Source organism: Pogona vitticeps, chromosome 2 (genome assembly GCF_051106095.1).
Source record: "Pogona vitticeps strain Pit_001003342236 chromosome 2, PviZW2.1, whole genome shotgun sequence".
Taxonomy (NCBI): Eukaryota; Metazoa; Chordata; class Lepidosauria; order Squamata; family Agamidae; genus Pogona; species Pogona vitticeps.
In genome coordinates, this window is record NC_135784.1 from 170,328,234 (window position 1) to 170,347,798 (window position 19,565).

General features: G+C 42.8%; 1 protein-coding gene across 9 annotated transcripts in view; it reads right to left on the reverse strand.

The window, feature by feature from the left end:
* LRP1 (LDL receptor related protein 1) overlaps window positions 1-19,565 on the reverse strand; it is a 447,517-nt gene that overhangs the window by 87,600 nt on the left and 340,352 nt on the right. For all 9 annotated transcript variants that reach the window (XM_020778743.3, XM_072991220.2, XM_072991217.2 and 6 more), the window contains 4 exons: window positions 13,077-13,304; window positions 12,512-12,686; window positions 5,735-5,829; window positions 2,964-3,113 (listed from right to left, as the gene is read on the reverse strand). In XM_020778743.3, coding sequence (XP_020634402.3) covers window positions 2,964-3,113; window positions 5,735-5,829; window positions 12,512-12,686; window positions 13,077-13,304 — 648 coding nt within the window. The remainder of the gene's footprint in view (window positions 1-2,963; window positions 3,114-5,734; window positions 5,830-12,511; window positions 12,687-13,076; window positions 13,305-19,565) is intronic.

Sequence of the window (19,565 nt, forward strand, 5' to 3'; positions counted from 1 at the left end):
AGAATCTCTGGTCTAAAGACAATGGCTTATTTCAATTTCAACTCATCAACTCCTGGACTAACGTTTTGCTGTGTTGGTTTTAACTTTCATTTATTCAGATTTGGACTCTGAGCCAATGTTTTTCTGTTTGAATTTTAGGACTCATGCTGCCTCTTTTTATGATCTTTGATTGTCAACTGCCCAGAGGACAGTACTAATTTGGTGGCACATAATTGATGAAAACAATGTAAGTGATGGCTAAACGGAAGATCCACAAAGAGAGAGACAAATCTTCTGTGTGCCAAATGCTGGGGAAAAACAATTATGGCTGCCACCTCATTAAAGAAGATTGATTAATCAAGTGCAGTTTAATCTACCAAATTTTATCTCTAAAATAATAGTTTGGAGGGTAATGAGCACACAGCTTTTTTTTTAGAAAAGACAGATTTTACTGAAATTCACTAGCTAGTTTGCTAAAATGGCAGAGAAAGGGAGTTTTTGTTTGTTTTAAATCACACTGTTTTACTTTAAGATGACATTTATTTCCCTCTTTGGTTTCAGATGATACTTGAATACAGAGATCATCCAGAGATGATGTTGGATTCCAAATGCCATCGGCCCCTACAGCATTACCAGTGGACAGAAACCATGGGGCTCATCAGGCAGGACAGCCACGCTTTCTCTACTTCTGGAGTACAGGACCAGAAAGGCTTTTGGGCTGCTCAGACCTCAATCCAGACTTCTGGTTCACCAGGCAGTTCCCTGAAACTGCTGCACAAAACAGAGGCTCACACTTGGTGGTGCTTGCTCTTTGCTTTTTGTGTTGTCAAAAAAGGAAATGAAAAAAGAAACAGAAAGAAAGAAAATAGACTCCCATGCTAAAACTATACTAGAAAGTCATACAAATAACCTTAAATAGCTGTCTTTGTAAGTAATCATCGGTATAAAGACAGCTATTCGAATTTCATAACATCTTGGATAGCACCAATGTCGTCCTTCCAGTTTTAAGAGAAATAACACAATAAATTAATTATGCAAATTAAAGCCTCAAAAGAGTCTGTGGAGTCCTTTCTCATTAGAAAACCTGAGGAAAGATATTAATGTGTAGCATTTTAATTTGAAGAAAACCATCTATTAAAATTCAAGTACAAAATTCCCAGAAATGCTGATACCATGAAAACCACCCCTGTCCCAAATTTTTCCCGGGACAGTCATAGAAAATATGCAGCGTGTATTTTTAGCACCCTTTAAATCACTTTAAATCACTTTATTACTTTAGCAATGTAAAATGCATCCTGTATAACGTTATTCTTCTCAATTCATTATGCTTGGTATATTAAATGTAAAGCAGTTTATCCAGGCAATGATTACAAATACGGTAATTTAATGTACCTTTAAACATTGCAAATGTTTGTTTTAATAGAACCATAAACTCCTAGACTCTAAGAATACTAGGTTCTCTGTTTTAAGAACATCAGACATAAAGTTGAAGACAAGAGAAAAAAATCAAGATTATAGTAAAACTAGAGAAACTATAAGGTATTGCATACATATTGATATAAATATTGCTTCCTTTCCTAGTGAAAAGGCAGCATCAATGCATTTTTTAATTTCAGAGTGATTACCCAACTGTGTGGGTGGGGGAGGTCTTCGCTTGTTTTATTTTCCCAGGTGTGAACAAAAAAATTCAAATGTTTCCTCCCTACTACAGATGAGATTACAAGAATTTTGGTTAATTTTTCATAGTTTGGGACTTCTTTTGTGAAGCATTTGCAAAAGTGGTTTACACACAAAATACAGTCTTCTAATGCAAAATTCAAAGTTTGTGGTTCAGAAGCACTTTTTTTGGGGGACTAATAATAAATGGTGATGAAAAAAGAACTCATCTTTTCCCTCTCAAAAGGAGTGAAAAATCTTGCGGCAGTTAGTTGTTTTTTTTTAATTGGACACATATCCATTTTTTCATAAGGGGTGTGAAAAATCTATGAGTGTTTTGTTATATTTTTATCCAACTGTAATGATGTGGTGAAGAGAAAAGAGTAATGTAATAGCTTGATAATTTTACATAGTGTCACAAAGAAATCTTCATTTTACATAGTTTTGTATCTGTCAGCTCTCTGCCATCTCAGGATAGTTACCGTAATTACTAAACAAAAATAGTTCAAATGAGTGATGTCAGGCTTCCCAAGATATGTCTAAGCTAACAGATGCAGAACACTTCCAAGGAATCTTATTTGTTTTCCTTCTTAATGCTGCTTTCAAAGTTAGGTCTTAGTATGGAGACTGTAAACGTGTCTATTTTCAGTATGAGAAATGCTTTCTAACAAAGAATATGAGACATCAGAGCACAGTTAGACATAGTTGACCTCTCCTTTGTGCAATGTACGAAACGATCAACAAGGGTGAAAACCAATTTCAGGGGGAAAAAGACTTATTTTTTTCCAAGGCTGTATATAAAAGCTTTTACTCGTCTTTGGTCTTAGCAAACAGACACAATGAGGCAACAAGGAAGAATTCAGGGCATTGCAGCACAAGACAGATTTTGCAATAGTAGGGCAAACTATTTACGATACTGATATTTATAGTCCAGCAATGGAGAACATTATTTCTTCCCATTTCTTGACCACATGCGAGAGAGTGGAAGGTCAAGAACAAACCGAATTTCTTTTTAAAAAGTGTAATCAGTTTGTGACACAGAGGGTTGCCTTCTTTGAGGTCAAAGTGGCTAGTCTTAGGAAAACAGAAGAATAAAAAAATATTTAAATGAGCCATGTAATAGTTTTTATTCCAAGCAGGCTTTTATTGGAGCTATAAATGTTTATTTTATTAAAATTAACTAAAATGCATTTCCTGTTTTAAATATTCTACTATTTTAATTTTTTATTTTAAACAATAATGTCAAGTTTTTAGATTTGAGTTTTTACTGCTATTTCTGTTTTTAACACGTGTTTATTTTATCAGAAGACTTATTCAGTGGCTCTTACCCATGATAGCCAAGGCTGTGGCTTTGCGCAACTGGTTCTTCATGGTCTCTAACACTTCCAAGCCACTGCCATCCAAGTTGCACCTCTTGATGGTACCGTTGCCAGAGCTGATCCAGTACAGCTTGCTTTCCTGGTAGTCAATGGAGAGCCCTGAAACCGAAAGATCGTTATTCTAACCTGGAGGAGATACCACAGTACCACTGACACAGATCAGCAAATATTACATACAGGCTTATGAGCATAAACTGATGCCAACACCCACACTTTTGTCAATGTGGTTCTGAAAACTGCAGAGTATGTGCAGTTCTCCATGGCAGAACCACATGCATGACTATGATGATCACACTGTGGGTATTCCATTTGTGTTTGTATACTCCTTGTTCTTAGATTTAATATTGCCTTTTTATGATGTAAGGAGCCTCTTTATATTCATTGTTCTTAGGTTTAAACATTGTCTTTTAATGTTCTTAACCACCATTGTATACTCATTGTTTTCAATTTAAAACAATTTTAAATACAGTGGTGCCTCGACTTACAAACGTCCCAACTTACGACCATTTCGAGTTGCGACCAGCTCTGGCTGCAAAATTTTGCTTCGACTTGCAGCCAGAGCTTTGAGTTGCGACTGGAAAAAAGGCAGGGGGGAAAAGGTGAGGAATTCAAATTTGCTAACAGTTGGTAGGTGAAGAGGCTGCTTCTTTGTAGCTCTTTCGCCCCAAGGGTTAAAGTGAGTGTGTTGCAGGAGACTTGGGACTGCCTGGAGCTGTTTTCTGCTCCTGAGTAAGTACATTTACTTTGTTTTGTAGGGTGGGTTTGGGTTTGGGGGGGGTGTTTATGTTTCTGTGCTGTTATGTTTTTTTGTGTTTTGGTGTGTTTTTCCCCCAGCCCCATTGTGTTCGGGCCGGCTGTATGTATGTGTCTGGGGGGGTATTTTTGTGTTTTTGTTCCCAGCCCCATGGCATTCCGATGGGGCTGGCTGTGTATTTTTGGTTTTGGTAAAAAAAAATTGGCCCCTACGGTTCTGATGGGGCTTGCATTTTTTGGGGTGGTGGTGGTTTGGTAATTTTTTTCCAGCCCCAGCGCGTTCCTATGGGGCTTACAGTGTTTTATTTTTATTTTATTTGGGGGGGGGGTCCCTTCTGGAATGAATTAATCACATTCCAATGCATTCCTATGGGAAATGGTGCTTCAACTTACGACCATTTCGAGTTACGCCAATCTTCTGGAACGGATTATGGGAGTAGGTTGAGGCACCACTGTATTGTCTTTCAATGTTATAAGCCGCCTTGGGTCCTCTTCAAGGAGAAAGGCAGGGTAAAAATATTTTAAATAAAATAAAATTTAAACATCAGAACAGGATCCCTATTTCATACCAGTAGGAGGAGAGCACTAGTTGACAGGCTGCGGTCCACCCCAGCCCACAGCCAGCCAGGTAGCTGTACAATACCAAGGTTTGCTGCTGGTGGTTGGATGGACGCCTGTCACCACCCCATGATGCAGCCCAACATTCTAGAGTGAGCTTCCACAAGCACAATCCATGATATTCGAAAGGAAATTCAGTTCTCAGAATGAATGGGAAAGAAATTCTCTACAAACTTGGTGAATAACTCTCCCTGTGCAATCACTAGCAAGAAATTCTTACTAATGCTTACCAAACATAGCTAAACGGAACGGGGAAACCCATTGGAACGCATTAAACATTGTTTAATGCGTTCCAAATGGGCACAAAACTCACCGTTCAGCGATGTTCCTCCATAGCGGCAGCCATTTTCACGCCCTCGGTAAGTGAGGGCAGGGCGCAAAAATGCTGCACGCGGCCATTTTGGGTCGTCCAGCAGCCATTTTGGAACCACCGAACAGCTGAACCCCCGACGTCGCAATGCGAAGATCGGTAAGTGAAACGCTTACAGATCTTCGCAATGCGAGTTTTGCCCATTGCGACCGTTGGTATGCCTTCGCATTAATGATCCCAAAAAATGGATCGCTATGCAAATTCATCGTTATACGGTGCGCTCGTTAAGCGAGGCACCACTGTATATATGTTATATTACATTCTCAATATACTGTATATTTAATATTATCCATATCAATGGAATTTTTTGCTTACAGAACTTTGAGAAAAGAAACTTCTTCAAGATTCAGAGAAAGATTGCAATTTCCAGCAATACAAGGGATTTATTGGTTGAAATCTTGCAAAAAGCCAAGCTTTTAATGTACATTTGCAAGAGTTATACTGTGAATGTGTGTTTCACTGCCATATTCTTCGTGTCCGCAGGAGAATATCCATTCATTCAAGGAAAAAGAGGACAAGCAGCTACAAAACCACCATCGTAAAAAGTACGTATTTCCACTTGGCTTCCAAATACCATGTAATGTTAATTAAATCATCACTTTTACAAGTGAAATGAAGCAAATGCATAAGGAAGGAGTGTTTGTGATGTAAGGTGGTTCCCTTCTATTATATAAGGGCATAAGGACTCTTAATTATTATTTATTTTTAAGGGCATAAAATCTTTTTAGGAGCACAGGAGAATGGGAAAAAAACTGGTTATGCTGTTCTATGGTTATTCTAATCCCTACGGATAATCCTGGACGCAAGTGAGCCAGGTGCTACATCATGAAACAGGACATGGGCACGGTTAACTCTGGCCGGGGACTCCAGAGCTCTGCCTCCACTCAGTACAGTGGCATGAAGGGAACCTACATCCTTGGTCTCTCCCAAAGGGCTCAGAGGTCAAAGTGTCAGCAGCAAGGTGGGACTGACTCCTTACCAACAGGCCCTTTTTGGTTTGTGAAGAGTAGGCTGCGATTGCTGCCATCCATGTTGGCAATGCTGATGTTGTCTCCATCTGTCCAATACAGCTTCCTGTGTGAAGGAAACACATTAAGAGAAGTCATTCTGCAGCATAACCTGCAGCAGGTTTATCCTCTGCAAGGGTCCCTGACTCCTGGGGCGCTCTTTTTCTAAAAAAAATCTGGCAGGGCAACAAAAACAGTAAAAGCAAAAAACAAAACAAAACAAAACAACACCACCCTCATGTTTTTTTTTCCAGTGAACAATGCTGCGCAAGCAGAAGTAGTGTTCTCTGTTAGTCAGTAGGTTGGGCTCGTTTGGGGGAAATCAATGTTTTTCCTTTCAGGGAACACTGGATTTATTGCTCCTCAGTAGAAGTCAAGTATGTTTTTCTTTCTTTCTTTCTTTCTTTCTTTCTTTCTTTCTTTCTTTCTAAGTTTGATTCTACTCAATCTTGTGTTTTCTGTTTATGAAAGTTTAAATGGAACATACTTGATTCTGCATGCACAAGCCCTTCCTTGGGCATGTGGTATTTTTGCACCTTGCAGAACACTGCAATCAGAAAACAGGCCTCTTCAAACAATGCAAGTGGAACACCCTAATGCACTCTCACCATATTATGAAGCAAAAAGAAGTCCAAATTAATTCTAGATGTGAGTTCCAGAGCCACAATCACAAAAGAAGGCAATGGTTCACAACTTCTGAGCACTCTCTACCTGGAAAACTCTAAGAAATCAGCTGAAAACAAATTATATAACAACAATCTTAGAAAGAAAGGTTACTTACCTGTAACCATGGTTCTTCGAGTGGACCTCTGTGAATACACACATATGGGTTTAGTCTGCGCCTGCGCTGACATTCTCGGAGCATTCTAGAGCTAAAAGTAACAATTTTATGGTGTGATCCCCCATGAGGCACAAGCTCCTCCCACCCAAGATTCCCCTCAGTTCCTGCAATTTGTCCGCCGGGCATGAGAGTTATACAACAATAAGATACCCGTGACGACAGAGGGGAGGATGGGTGGGTAGTGTGAATTCACAGAGGTCCACTCGAAGAACCATGGTTACAGGTAAGTAACCTTTCTTTCTTCTTCGTGGCCTCTGTGAATACACACATATGGGTGACTGGCAAGCTTACTTATTGGCAGGTGGGACGTCACGGTAGGAAGGATGGCATCACATTTCTGCCAAATCCAGTGGTATTGCATGTACCTACGTGTAGCCAGTATTGCTCTGCAAAGGTAGATGGCATGGATCATATTGGTGCACGGTAGATGTCGAGAGTCTCGATTCTACTCTGGATGCAGCCGAGGTAGACAGCACTCCGTGGAGCGAGGCTAAAGCTAATTAGACGGTGACTCGTCTGACCGCTGGCAAGCCATAGATACAGCCTGGACCATCGATCTAGAAATGGATAGGAAGAAACTGGACTTTTGAAATGAAAAAAATGAAAGCATCAAAAGAGCCTGTCATCTGTTTAGAAGCTCTGGTAGTGTCCAGAGAAAATGCTGGTGAGCATCTTACATAAATATTGTGGAGCATGTGCTCTAAAGGAGATGATGGTGATCTGAAGAATGATGGTAAGATGAAGCATAGATAAACATGAAAATTAGTCGAAGACGTCAGGAATGAGACATTAAAGTAGGAAGTCACTTTATCAGGAAAATTGAATAACAGGTGGATCGAATCACAATCCAGCTATTTCGCGTGTTCCCTTGGCAGATATGACAGCCACTAGGAAGGCTGTTCAAAGTAAGTAATTTGGCATTTGAAGAGAAAATGGGCTCGAATGGCAGGCACATGAGTGAATTTAGAAATCTATAGACCATTGAGGAACAATGCGTTTACATGGAGGACGGGTGGTACTGAGTCCTGTGAAAAGATGTTTGACCCTAGAGTGAGACAAAAGTCCTACCTACCAGAATAATCTGGTTAATGGGCAACAATAGCAGATATATAACATTTTAAAGCATAAACAGAAAGCCAAGTAGGCAACAGTTTCTAAGAAAGTTGGTAAGGTAGCTCTTTGTTTCAATATATTTAATAAAGATTTATTTATTTACACATCGACATCGAGTTCATGGTTTTTGAGCTCGATCGAGCACTGATGCCAAAGTGGGAGTATTTCCCAGGTTGCCAAGTTCATGGAAGTTAGGAGGTGAGAAACCAGAGGGAACTGACATGTATCTGTCTATATCGATCTGAGACAGGCGAACTAGAACCAAGTACCTCAAGGAGGTATTTGGATCGCATTTGATTAGGAATGATGGTGATGGAAGATTCTCCGTAGAATGAAATGTATCGGAGGGAAGAGTTATGGCAAATTCCCTGTCCACTGCCATATGAATATGTTCCCGACAGTGTTTCCGTCCGCACCTGCACAGGAGCAATAAAACCTGCAGTTGGCGTACGGACCCCAGTGAATACATTGAAGGCCGATACTTTCCAATGGTGATAGAACCGAACTTGCAGTTACTTGGATTAGGGATCCTCTAGTTGGTCAAAAAGAAAAGATACCACTATTGGAGTGGTTCGAGGCTGAGTTTGGATTGTTTTAGCACTGAAGCCGTGGAGGTAATGAATTTGGGGAGATGATTGCTAGTAATTTTTTTTTTTTTTTTTTTTAGAAAAACATATGCTATAGTACCAGTACAGGTAGATGTCCATATCTCGCAGGGGAAGGTTATTATCAAACTGATGTCCTGTACCATCTGAAAGACCTTGCGAATGTTGAAAAATTGAATGGCAGTGAAACCTTAGGAATTACTGATTAGATAATAGTGTTGAGACTGGAATCTGAAACTTACGGTAGAATACACATGAAAAGATTTCTGAGACCAAGGATGGGACGGATGCCTCCGTCCTTTCTATGGATATAATAGCACAGAAGTAGAAGCCATGCATAAGCCAGATGTAGGAACTTGGATTATGGCATGTTTGCCCAGGAGGCAGAGGTCTCTTCCTGGAGGATATAGACAAAAGGGGAACAAAGACAATTATATAACGTAACCTTGAGAGATGTGGTGACATTCTTGTATGAACCGAAATGTCTGGGAGGCTGAAACTCCAGACATGATTGAAAGGACTATGGGTAGAACTGAAAGAGGGATGAAAGGGCTGTCGGCCCATATATAATTTAGCTGTTTTCCTATTCTGTGTAAATAATAATAATATTTCTAGTGTCACCAGTCTAAGACTGAAGAGACTGGTACCATGTAATGGAAGACATTCAATTCTGTCCTATGTGTCTTTGATGAGCCAGTGGATCGTGACTAGGTGAGCCTTCTACAGATACTAAGGATACGACACTAGTTGAAGCCCTTTGCATGTCAAGCAGCAATCCTGTGTTGTTTTGCTAGAGTCGTGGTCTCAGAGCAAGAATTTCTAAGCTCTGTCTTAATGGATTTCAAGAGAGGTAGAATTTGAGACCAAAATTGCTCCAGGTAGGCGCCTATTGTGATTGATAGTTGGCCACATGGAGCAGAAGTGAATGAAGGGAATAAGTCTCCCTGCCAAAGACATCAATGTTTCCGTATTCTTATTAGTAGGGTTCATGGTAATCATTTCTCGTTTCGAATAAATTTGTTCTACGATGATAGAAATGGGACTGGAGTCATCCCAAAATTTCTATGTCATTTCCTCGTACCTTGTACCTGTGATACATTCTTCCTAGATCTTTAATAGGAAATGGCTTGGTGCAAGCATCCTTTATTAGCTTCAGCATAGTTAGTGTAAGTGCTCAGCTAAGTGATGGCTGGGTCTGGAAAAGGCGGTTCCTCCATTCCCAATAGACGGGATGCAGTGAACCGAGAAGTGAGCTGTGCAAATGAAAAGAAGCACACTGAAGGTGACAGAGGATGATAATGGATCGCATCATATTGGAGGGAGATTCGTTTAAGGAGTGAGATCCGAGCTTATGTCCAGAATTGGCAGATTCGAAGCCAGGACCGGTCGCGCTCCATCATAATGTGCCTTGACACGAGATGGATTGGAATTTGAAAAGCATCTTTTCCTGCCAAAGTGTTGTATGGTAGAGAAAAAGAACAAAATTTTTTCCATGTTGAGGTAGATCCTAATGGATTCAACGTACATCGAAGATAGTGGCAAAGCTGGTAGCTACGATAGAAAGAAGTCAAACGGACTGACTGGTCAACAGCAGAGAAGTAAACAGCCCGCTCAGTTTGCAGTCCTACCAGCACTTCTGCCAGTCAAGGCACTGCCTCCCCACATGTCTAGGGGCGGCAGCTGGTAACTTTGGGGTTGAGGCTTTTAACGTTCCTGGAATGCCATAGGCTGATGGGAACATCTTCAGGCACTTGCAGATGTTACAGCACAATGAATGTGTCACCTTCTAGAGCCTGAGCAGGTTATCAAAAATAACAACCTTTTTCTGGCTAAAAAGCCATACACCAACAAATGGCAGGTCCTAACCTGTCAGTTGCTTAGACACTGGTTTTTAGGCGTATCGAGCAGCAGTGCGCTCGTGATGCACCTGCAACAGTGCCTCCCAGTGATGTGGAAGGCCTGAACTGTAAGCGTGCACATGAGCTACCTGCAGGGTGGGCAGAACAAAACTCCATAAGTGGTGATAAGCCCTCATGGCAGAGGAGTACGTGGCTACACGGCGACCAAAAACAAATAACAACGCTGACCAAAGAACTCATCTGTTGACAGTAAAGGAGTGTGAACATCTGTGACAACCGAGAGGGGTGTAGGAAGATTGGTTGGAAACTCTTCCACCCCCCAGCGACTCATGTGAGTCTCAAACCTGAATGGGTTAACAGCAGGTTTGATCAAGGCGCCAAACATTATGATGCCGGAGCCGAGTTTGAGGGAGCACTACATCTGTAAAGCGCATGTGGAGGCATAAAGTACTCCATAGCCCATGGTTCAGAACGATGCCAGGTAGAGTGGGATGGTGATGGTGGCTGAGAGCTCATAGCTCCTATCCCAAACAAAAGGGACTGGTCCTACGCAACCTTGTCAGTGTGACAGGACCTACCTGAGGAAAATTATCCAGACTTACCAGACAGCGGCAGGGTTCTCGGGTGGACTCTTGTGAGTCCTTTCCTTATGAGCCTATGCGGGCACTGGCAGCTGAGACAGGGCCGCAGGCTACTTTGTGAGCGAGCCCATTGATAAAGAGGGCTGTTTTGTGCCAAATTAACAGCCACCAGCAGGTGCTACCCCAGGCAGGAATATCACCGACTAGCAGGGGTAGTGGTGGGAGTTGTTGCAGCCCCCCCTTTCAGAGGCAAACTAGGGCTGTCAAGTGCTGCCAGAAAGCTTTCACCTCGGCACCTGGTTTTGGAAATAGCAGCCACGTGAACAAGGCCTCTGATAAATCAGGCCCAATACACCAAACACCCAAGGGCGTTACCCCAGACAAGGCAAAGCACTGACATGCAGGGCTAGCCGCAGGAGCTGAAGGGGCCCATTGTATCCCCAAAGGGAAAACCCAAGCCTTACCATATGTTGCTGGCACATCTACAGCCTCGGTGTGCAGCTCCCTCCAGAAGTCGCAGCTACATGAGCAGGCGCGCGAAGGAGGGTTGGTGTGCGGCACTCACACACAGAGGCGCTTCCCATGTCAGGAGGAATCACTGACAGTCAGGGAAGGTGACCGGGGCAACAGGAGGCCCTTCTTCTCCTAGGGACAGGGCGACAGAGCCCTAACTCCTGCAGGGTCCCTTGAACAAGCCCCTTGAAACAATCATCCATCACCAGTCTCTCTCATGGTTGCTCAGAGAGAGGGTGTGGTGAGACATGCCTCCTTTTCACTCTCTTCTCCTCATGAGATAGAGAGACTTAAGCTCCAACTCTGGAACGTCAAATGCCCGCCCTCATGTAGGGCTAAAAGGGCCACGGCCGGACTGGATGGTAGCGCAGTCACTAAATGGCCAGTTGGAGCAGAGAGGCTACCAGGCAATCCCGAAGTCTGTGCAGGTAGAGCTGGCACGTCGTCTCCTCAGAGGCAAATTCGCTAGCCTCTGGCGAGGATTCCTCTGTTGATGTAGACTTAGATTTTAAGGACTCCTTGGCATTGTCGGGTCCCCTACTGCGGCCTGCACCTATCTGGGTAAGATGTAGCTTACTCAGGCAGAAAATCATTAATGTGCCTGAGAGTCAAAATGAGTAGGCCGAAAAAGGCGGGAAAGGAAAAAGAAGCAAACAGTTGAAGTGTGTGTGTGTGCGGGGGAGGGGGGTAAGCCAAATAGCTGGCAAGCAAAAAAGAAAACAACTCACGGGGGATCATAGATTAGATAATTGAGAAGGGAAAGAATCCAATTTAGAGGGAATTGATCAATAAACTAAGGGGGGAAAAACCCTGTGGAAATAGCTCTATGCTCTGTAGAACTTTACAGCACGGCGGAAAAAAGGAACTGAGGGGAATCTTGGGTGGGAGGAGCTTGTGCCTCATGGGGGATCACACCATAAAATTGTTACTTTTAGCTCTAGAATGCTCCGAGAATGTCAGCGCAGGCGCAGACTAAACCCATATGTGTGTATTCACAGAGGCCACGAAGAAGAACTGCAGAGCTAGAAGGGACCTTGTGGATCACTAAGTTCACTTGAAAGCACTCATTTAAAACTTAATTCATTTGTTTCAGCACATAAATATTAAGATTTCCCACTGTTTAGGGTTCAGATCTCATGCGAATTTTTGGTAACTGAAAGGGGAAATGAACACATTCTATCTCTTCTTTGTAACCACACAGAGTTCCATTCCTGCTGTCTGGCTCCCCAAGACTCACCCTTTGAGAGGATGTACAACCAGGCAATGAGGCTTGTCAAGCCCCTGAATCACAGCATTCTTAAACGACCCATCTAGGCGAGCAACGTTGATTTGCTTCTTGTTGGCATCATAGCTTGTCCAGAAAAGGTTCCTGGAGACCCAGTCTACAGCTAGACCATGGGCGTTGGGAAGGTCTGCAAGGCAAAGAAGGTGGGGAATCTTACAAATGTGGCTAGAGAGAGTACAAAGAAAAAAGACAAAGAAAATGCCTCTAAAGCTGCAAGATCTTTATGGTTATGGTGCAGAAGAGGTAACACAGATCTGAGACCCTCAGGTCTCCAGACTGTGTTGGACTTCAATTTTCATCAGCTCTAATCAGCGTGATTAGGGGAAAATAAGAAACTGAGTTGAACAATATTGGGTTCCCTGTCATTGAGAGAAAAATAAAGAGTATCGGGACGATCCATCTGAAAAAGAACTGTTCATCTCACAGAAATTTAACTGGGGTCAAATAGGACCATGTCATTGCAAGGTACAGAATGCTGATGACAGAAGAAGAGAACAGAGAAACAGCTAGTTCCTACCTGCAGATACAACAGTTTCCACTCCCGTCCCATTGATGAATGCCCGCTTAATGGTTTGGGTGCGGACATCTGACCAATAGATCCTCTGTTCCATGGCATCATAGTCAACCACAGTAACATTGTCAATGTCAGGCACAGTAAAAGAGTTGATATAATTGTAGTATGGATTGTCAATGTCAACGCCTCTAATCTCCATCTGGCGGGCATAGAGCAGGAACTTCTTAAACTCTGGAAAAGATGACAAAGACCAAGAACTCATGATAAGAACATGCTTCAGTTGAGCCGAATTCCACAAATAGTTAACAAAACAGTTTAAACCGCTTCATATTAGGACACAAAGCTCATAGATGTGCATAACTGATCCAAAAAAGCTGCACACAACAAATAAGGGCTGAGTAATTTGTAGGGTTTGAAACTGGTCTAGCTCCTGTGATTTAATACAACCTAGGAAATAGAGATTTTGCACAGCATTAACAACTCTCTTTTTCAAAGTCTCTTAGTTCCTTTTCGAGACCTAGAATTCCTAAGTATGAAAAGAATGAAACGAATATTTATAGCACAACATACGCCTTGGGTTCTTTATAGAGAAAGGTGGAGTAAAAATGTTTTAAATACATAAAATAAAATATGCACAGCACAGTACAAAAGACAGGCACCTGGAAGGCATCCTGATACACTCCAGCATTTTTCATGGGACATGTAATGACAATTTCATGTCGGAGGAGCTGATGCCAGCCATCGAGGATAAGAGGAGAGCTCTAGCAGCATACAAAGCCTGTCCTAGCGAGTACAACTTGCAAGCTCTTCGAGCTGCTCATAGCCAAGTCCAACAGGCTGCCAGGAAATGTTCCAACAATTATTGGCTTCAGCTCTGCTCTCAGATACAGACAGCAGCAGACACAGGTAACATCAAAGGAATGTATGACAGTATCAAGCAGGCTTTAGGTCCAATACAGAAGAAATCTGCTCCCTTGAAGTCTGCTACAGGTGTGATCATCCAGGACCAAGCACAGCAGATGGACCACTGGGTGCAGCACTACTCTGAGCTATATTCCAGAGAGAATGTAGTAACCGAAGAAGCATTAAATAACATTGAGCATCTGCCTGTCTTGGAAAAATTGGACAGTGAACCAATCTTAGCAGAAATAAAAGCGGCTTTGAATTTCCTCGTATCCGGCAAGGCACCTGGAAAGGATAACATCCCTGTTGAAGTGCTGAAGTGCTCTAAAGAGATCATCATCACCGAACTGTATGAAGTCTTTCATCTTTGTTGGAGGGAAGGTGGAGTACCACAGGACATGAAGGATGCAAACATCGTCACATTGTACAAGAACAAAGGAGACAGGGGTGACTGCAATAACTACTGTGGCATCTCTCAGCGTTGTAGGGAAGCTGCTTGCCCGTATTGTGCTGAAGAGGTTCCAGGTGCTTGCAGACAGAGTCTATCCAGAATCACAGTGTGGATTTCGAGCTAATAGATCCGCCACTGACATGGTATTCTCCCTCAGACAGTTGCAGGAGAAATGCAGGGAACAATAACAGCCACTCTTTGTGGCCTTCATAGATCTCACAAAGGCCTTTGATTTGGTTGGAGGGATGGCCTTTTTAAAATACTTCCCAAGATTGGATGTCCACCTCGACTCCTTAACATCATCAGGTCCTTCCATGAGGGAATGAAAGGCACTGTAGTTTTTGACGGCTCAACATCAGATCCCTTTGACCTCCGAAGCGGAGTGAAACAGGGCTGTGTCCTCACACCAATCCTTTTTGGGATCTTTTTTGCTGTCATGCTGAAGCATGACTTTGGAACTGCAACAGAAGGTGTCTATCTCCGGACTAGATCAGATGGAAAGCTCTTTAATCTCTCTAGATTGAGAACGAGGACCAAAGTCCAACTGAAATGCATACAGGACTTCCTCTTCACAGATGATGCAGCCATTGTTGCCCATTCTGCTGAAGACCTCCAACAACTCATGAATCGTTTTAGCAAGTCCTGCCAAGACATTGGACTAACAATCAGCCTGAAGAAAACACAAGTCATGGACCAGGGCGTGGACTCACCTCCCTCTATTACCATCTCCACACAAGAATTGGAGGTTGTTCATGACTTTGTGTACCTTGGCTCAACAATCTCTGACATCCTCTCACTAGATGTTGAGCTGGATAAACGCATTGGGAAAGCAGCTACCATGTTCTCAAGACTCACAAAGAGAGTATGGCTCAATAAGAAGCTGATGACATATATCAAGATTCAGGTCTATAGAGCCTGTGTCCTGAGCACACTCCTGTACTGCAGTGAGTTCTGGACCCTTTGTGCACGGCAGGAGAGGAAGCTGAACACGTTCCATATGCGTTGCCTCCAACACATTTTTGGTATCATCTGGCAGGGCAAAGTTCCAAATAGAGGAGTCCTAGAATGAGCTCGAATTTTTAGCATATATACATTACTCAAACAGTGACGTCTTCGTTGGCTTGGGCATGTCGCGAGAATGGCTGATGGTCCGATTCCAAAAGATCTCCTGTATGGAAAATTAGTGCAGGGAAATCGCCCCAGAGGGAGACCAAAGCTGTGATACAAGAACATCTACAAGTGGGATCTGAAGGCCTTAGGAATGGATCTCAACAGATGGGAAACCCTGACATCTGAGTGTTCATCTGAGTGATGCAGGCAGTGCATCATGGCCTCTCCCAATTTGAAGAGACCCTTGTCCAGCAGGCCGAGGCAAAGAGGCAGTCACGAAAGCAGCAAAATCAGGGAGCTGGATAGGGGACAGATTGGATTTGTCTGCAGTGTGGAAGGGATTGTCACTCTCGAATTGCCCTTCTCAGCCACACTAGATGCTGTTCCAAGTCCTCCATACAGAGCACGTTACCATAGTCTTTCGAGACTGAAGGATGCCTAATATAATGTAATGTATGTAATGCATGCATGATTTCATTTTTCAGTGTAAAAGCAGATAACAAATAGTTAAAAACAATTAAAAACTAATAGCTCGAATCCTGTTACACAACTCTGAATGTGTAAAAAGCTTATGATGTCATCGGTCATGAACCTTAATCTTCAATTTAAAGTTTCCTACCACTCTGCCTGTACCAGCTGGGGAAGCCATTGGGGGGCCTCTGGACCACTGGCAGATATTCTGGGGTGTTAAAGGCCTCATGTCCCTTATGCCAAGGCTCCCAAAGGCTTCCCCAAGTTAAAAGGGATTCCCAAGAGAGCCTCAGAATCTATGGTGAAAGGGATAGGAAACTTTTAGAGTAAAGTCTGCAGATAATGACATTGCCAACCTTTACACACACAGAATTGCACAACAGGACTCCACTCAATAAGTAGTAACATTAAAGAACAAACTGCACAGACAATACACTTCTCCCTTCAACAACACTGGGTTTAGAGATGCCAGACCACCATGTAGTTCAAAATCCATGTGTAAACTCTTATGCCGCCAAAAACATAACGAAAGCCTCTACCGGGGGAGTAGGGGGGAATGGTTATGTGATCTCTCCCCCCCCCCAGGAGCATTCCACTGTGATCTCCCCCAGCCCATGTCAGCCTCCCAGCATGTCACAGCACCCTCCCCAGCCACCATCTGGAGTCGGCAGGCCAGGAGAGGGGGCTGGCTAGGCCACCACCATCAGATCACGGCCACCACACTGGCAACAACAGGGGCCTAAATAAGTTAAAAAATTCACCTCTCTCAGATCACTTCTTGGAGACAAATAGTAGCATAGTATTTACTGAATATTTATTTATTGAGGAAAATCTGTGTACAACCAAAACTGTGCTGTTCAGAACCAAGCAGTTCAAGGGAGAAGTGTATTTAAAAACTGCTGATTAAATTTTTTTTAAAACACTAAAAAGTGTGACATTCCTCAATGCTTCCAATGGGGAAAAGTTGAAAAGGAATTCATTAAAGAGTTCAGCTCTTTCTCCCATGGCTTGAAGAATGTTTATTTCACTCATACATTAATCAGCTTACATGTGAAGGGACGGCTGTATTACCACTGTTAAGACTGCTATCTTTGCCAATAATTTTTGTATCTCTGTTCCTTCTAGTTTTCTGATTTCAATTAATCATATACTAGACTCTATCAAGAAGGGGAGCTATATGGACAAAGACCTTTCTTCCATGTACTTTTGTTGCACTGTACCTAAGTTACTCTGCCTATCTAGCCGTCAAGGCAGTATCGCCTCCCAATAACTGTTAAAGGAAACTTAACAATGTTATGATCAGCACCATGCTGGTGCATATTGCATTTCTCTTGCCTTCCATATTCCTCAGCCCTCGCCTCATCCATCAGCAGCATAGGTACCAATTATCAGTCTGCCAAGGCTACACTCCATGCCACAGATGGAAAGGATTGTACTTTCACAAAAGCTTGTGTCAAATAAAACTTGGTTGTCTTTAATGTGCCAGAAGATTCTTTCTTCTGTCTCTGCTCCATCTACCCATTATGGATCCACAACCAACAAGGTGGATATATTTTTAGAACCACTTCTTAACATTTCTCTTCAATGACTTCCTGGATTCACAATGATTACTTCTAAAAGGTTTTTCCCCCTATTTGATGTAAGGATAAATATGAAAAAACAAATACAGTACTTGCAAATGTCTCTGAAAATACTTCAAAGCCTGAATAACTTGTCCAAAGAGAGCAGCCAATGGTGGTGTTCTAATGAGGCAGCCAAAGTTCAGTCAGTGTCGGTGCCAAGAAATGAAGCATGCATGCACGCACGCACATACGCTGGTTCTGCAGCAGCAGTTTCTCCCCCTACCCCCCACGGATCACAGGCTCTCCTACATAGTGGCAGAGAGGCATGTGGCTCATTTATTGTGTTCAGTGTCCCACCACTCAAGGCGACTGCTTAACTGGGCTAGTTCTGCTCTTCACAAAAGCCCTCTTCAAGTACTGTGCCTGAAAGTATGCAGAGGGGCTCTGTGAGTGGTAGAGGACAAAACGGGTGGCAGAGATGGGAGAATATACGTAAGCCCCCCTGCTCAATATCCTCCCTCTTCCAAATAGACTATCAGTCAGATTTCTTCGCAGTTAGCACACATGTAGCAAAAGAGGATTGAAAGTGTGTTCACCTGAAGGTACTCACAACAGAGGCTGGGGACTGAGAACCCTGACCCATCAAGGCAGTCAGCCCAAGGCACCTACAAGCTCCTCTTCAAAGGTCTAGCTAACATCTAGTAGCAAGGTGACATGTAGGTGTCCCACCACATGCCTATCCCCCAACTCAACCCTCTCTACACGTCAGCCTAAATGGGGCAGAAGATCTTCTCAAAACCTATTTGCATGTGTTGCTATTCTTCTCTTGCTCTGTTAGGCACGCTATGGGAACAACCTGAGAGAAGACAAGAGAATGATGAAATCGGCATTCAAAGCCAGGAGTGGGCAACATGCAACCTTGGGCTCATATGCGATTTCATTATGTTGCTTTTGCAATCTCCCCTCAATGAGTTCTGTTGAAATTTTGGTATGAAAATGTATTAAATATTAATGTTGTATAGTTAAATGTAAAATGGCTGATTTTACCTGAGTCACTGTACTGATTGTATTCAGGTGGTGGTATCAAGGATTAAGACTTAATGTTGTACAGCTATGGTACATGATGAAACTTTGTGTAACAGAAAATGAAGTATTGTATTTTCTGATTGGTCACAGAACTGTACGTAAGTCATGTGTAAAACGAACGTCTTTATCTGCTGTAAGTCAGATCACTTTTTCCTATGCTGTGTGTTCCTTCGTGTCATGTTATGCTGCCAGAGGAATGTCTGTTCTCTATGTATGTATGTAAACAGACTAAGTTGTTGGTTTTACTCTCTCAGTGCCATAGTGTCATAAGTATCTCTGCTAACCAATATCTCCTTACTCTGCTGATGTTATGAGAACACATGTTATAATCAAAATTCTCAATCTAAAAATTGTTACATTTTTTAAGAAATGGGAAGTCACGCATTAAGGGGCCAACAGGAAAGACAGTTTAACTTGCAATCACATCCCGTTTGATGCCTTTTTAATGGCAGAAAGTGTATTTTTAAAAGGGCTGAGGGAGCTTCCACATTCTTGCTAGCTTCAATGGAAGTGTGTTGTGTGCCCTGCAATGGAGGCCCAAGGAATAAAAATGGCAGCCCCAATCTCTGAAGTTACATCCCCTGCAAATCTAAGGAGTTTGCAATTCCTATTGGCATTTCACAGGCTGTGGAAAACTCCCAACTAGCAAAGCCTTCCCTAATTCAACACCTTTCAGATAAACTGTCCTAAATTCTAAGCAGTGCCTGCTGACAAAGCAAATGGGCATGATGGTAGCTGCAGTCCAGTATGCCTGAGTAAGCCATGGGTTCAAAAGCTCCTCCACTCACCCACCTCAAAGGCTACGAGGAGCACTGGCTTCTGATTTTACACTCTTCCGAGATCTCCCTTACACCTGATCCCCAAAGGCTAGAAACCTATGGTGCTTCTGCTCACTTAAGCTTGGGATCC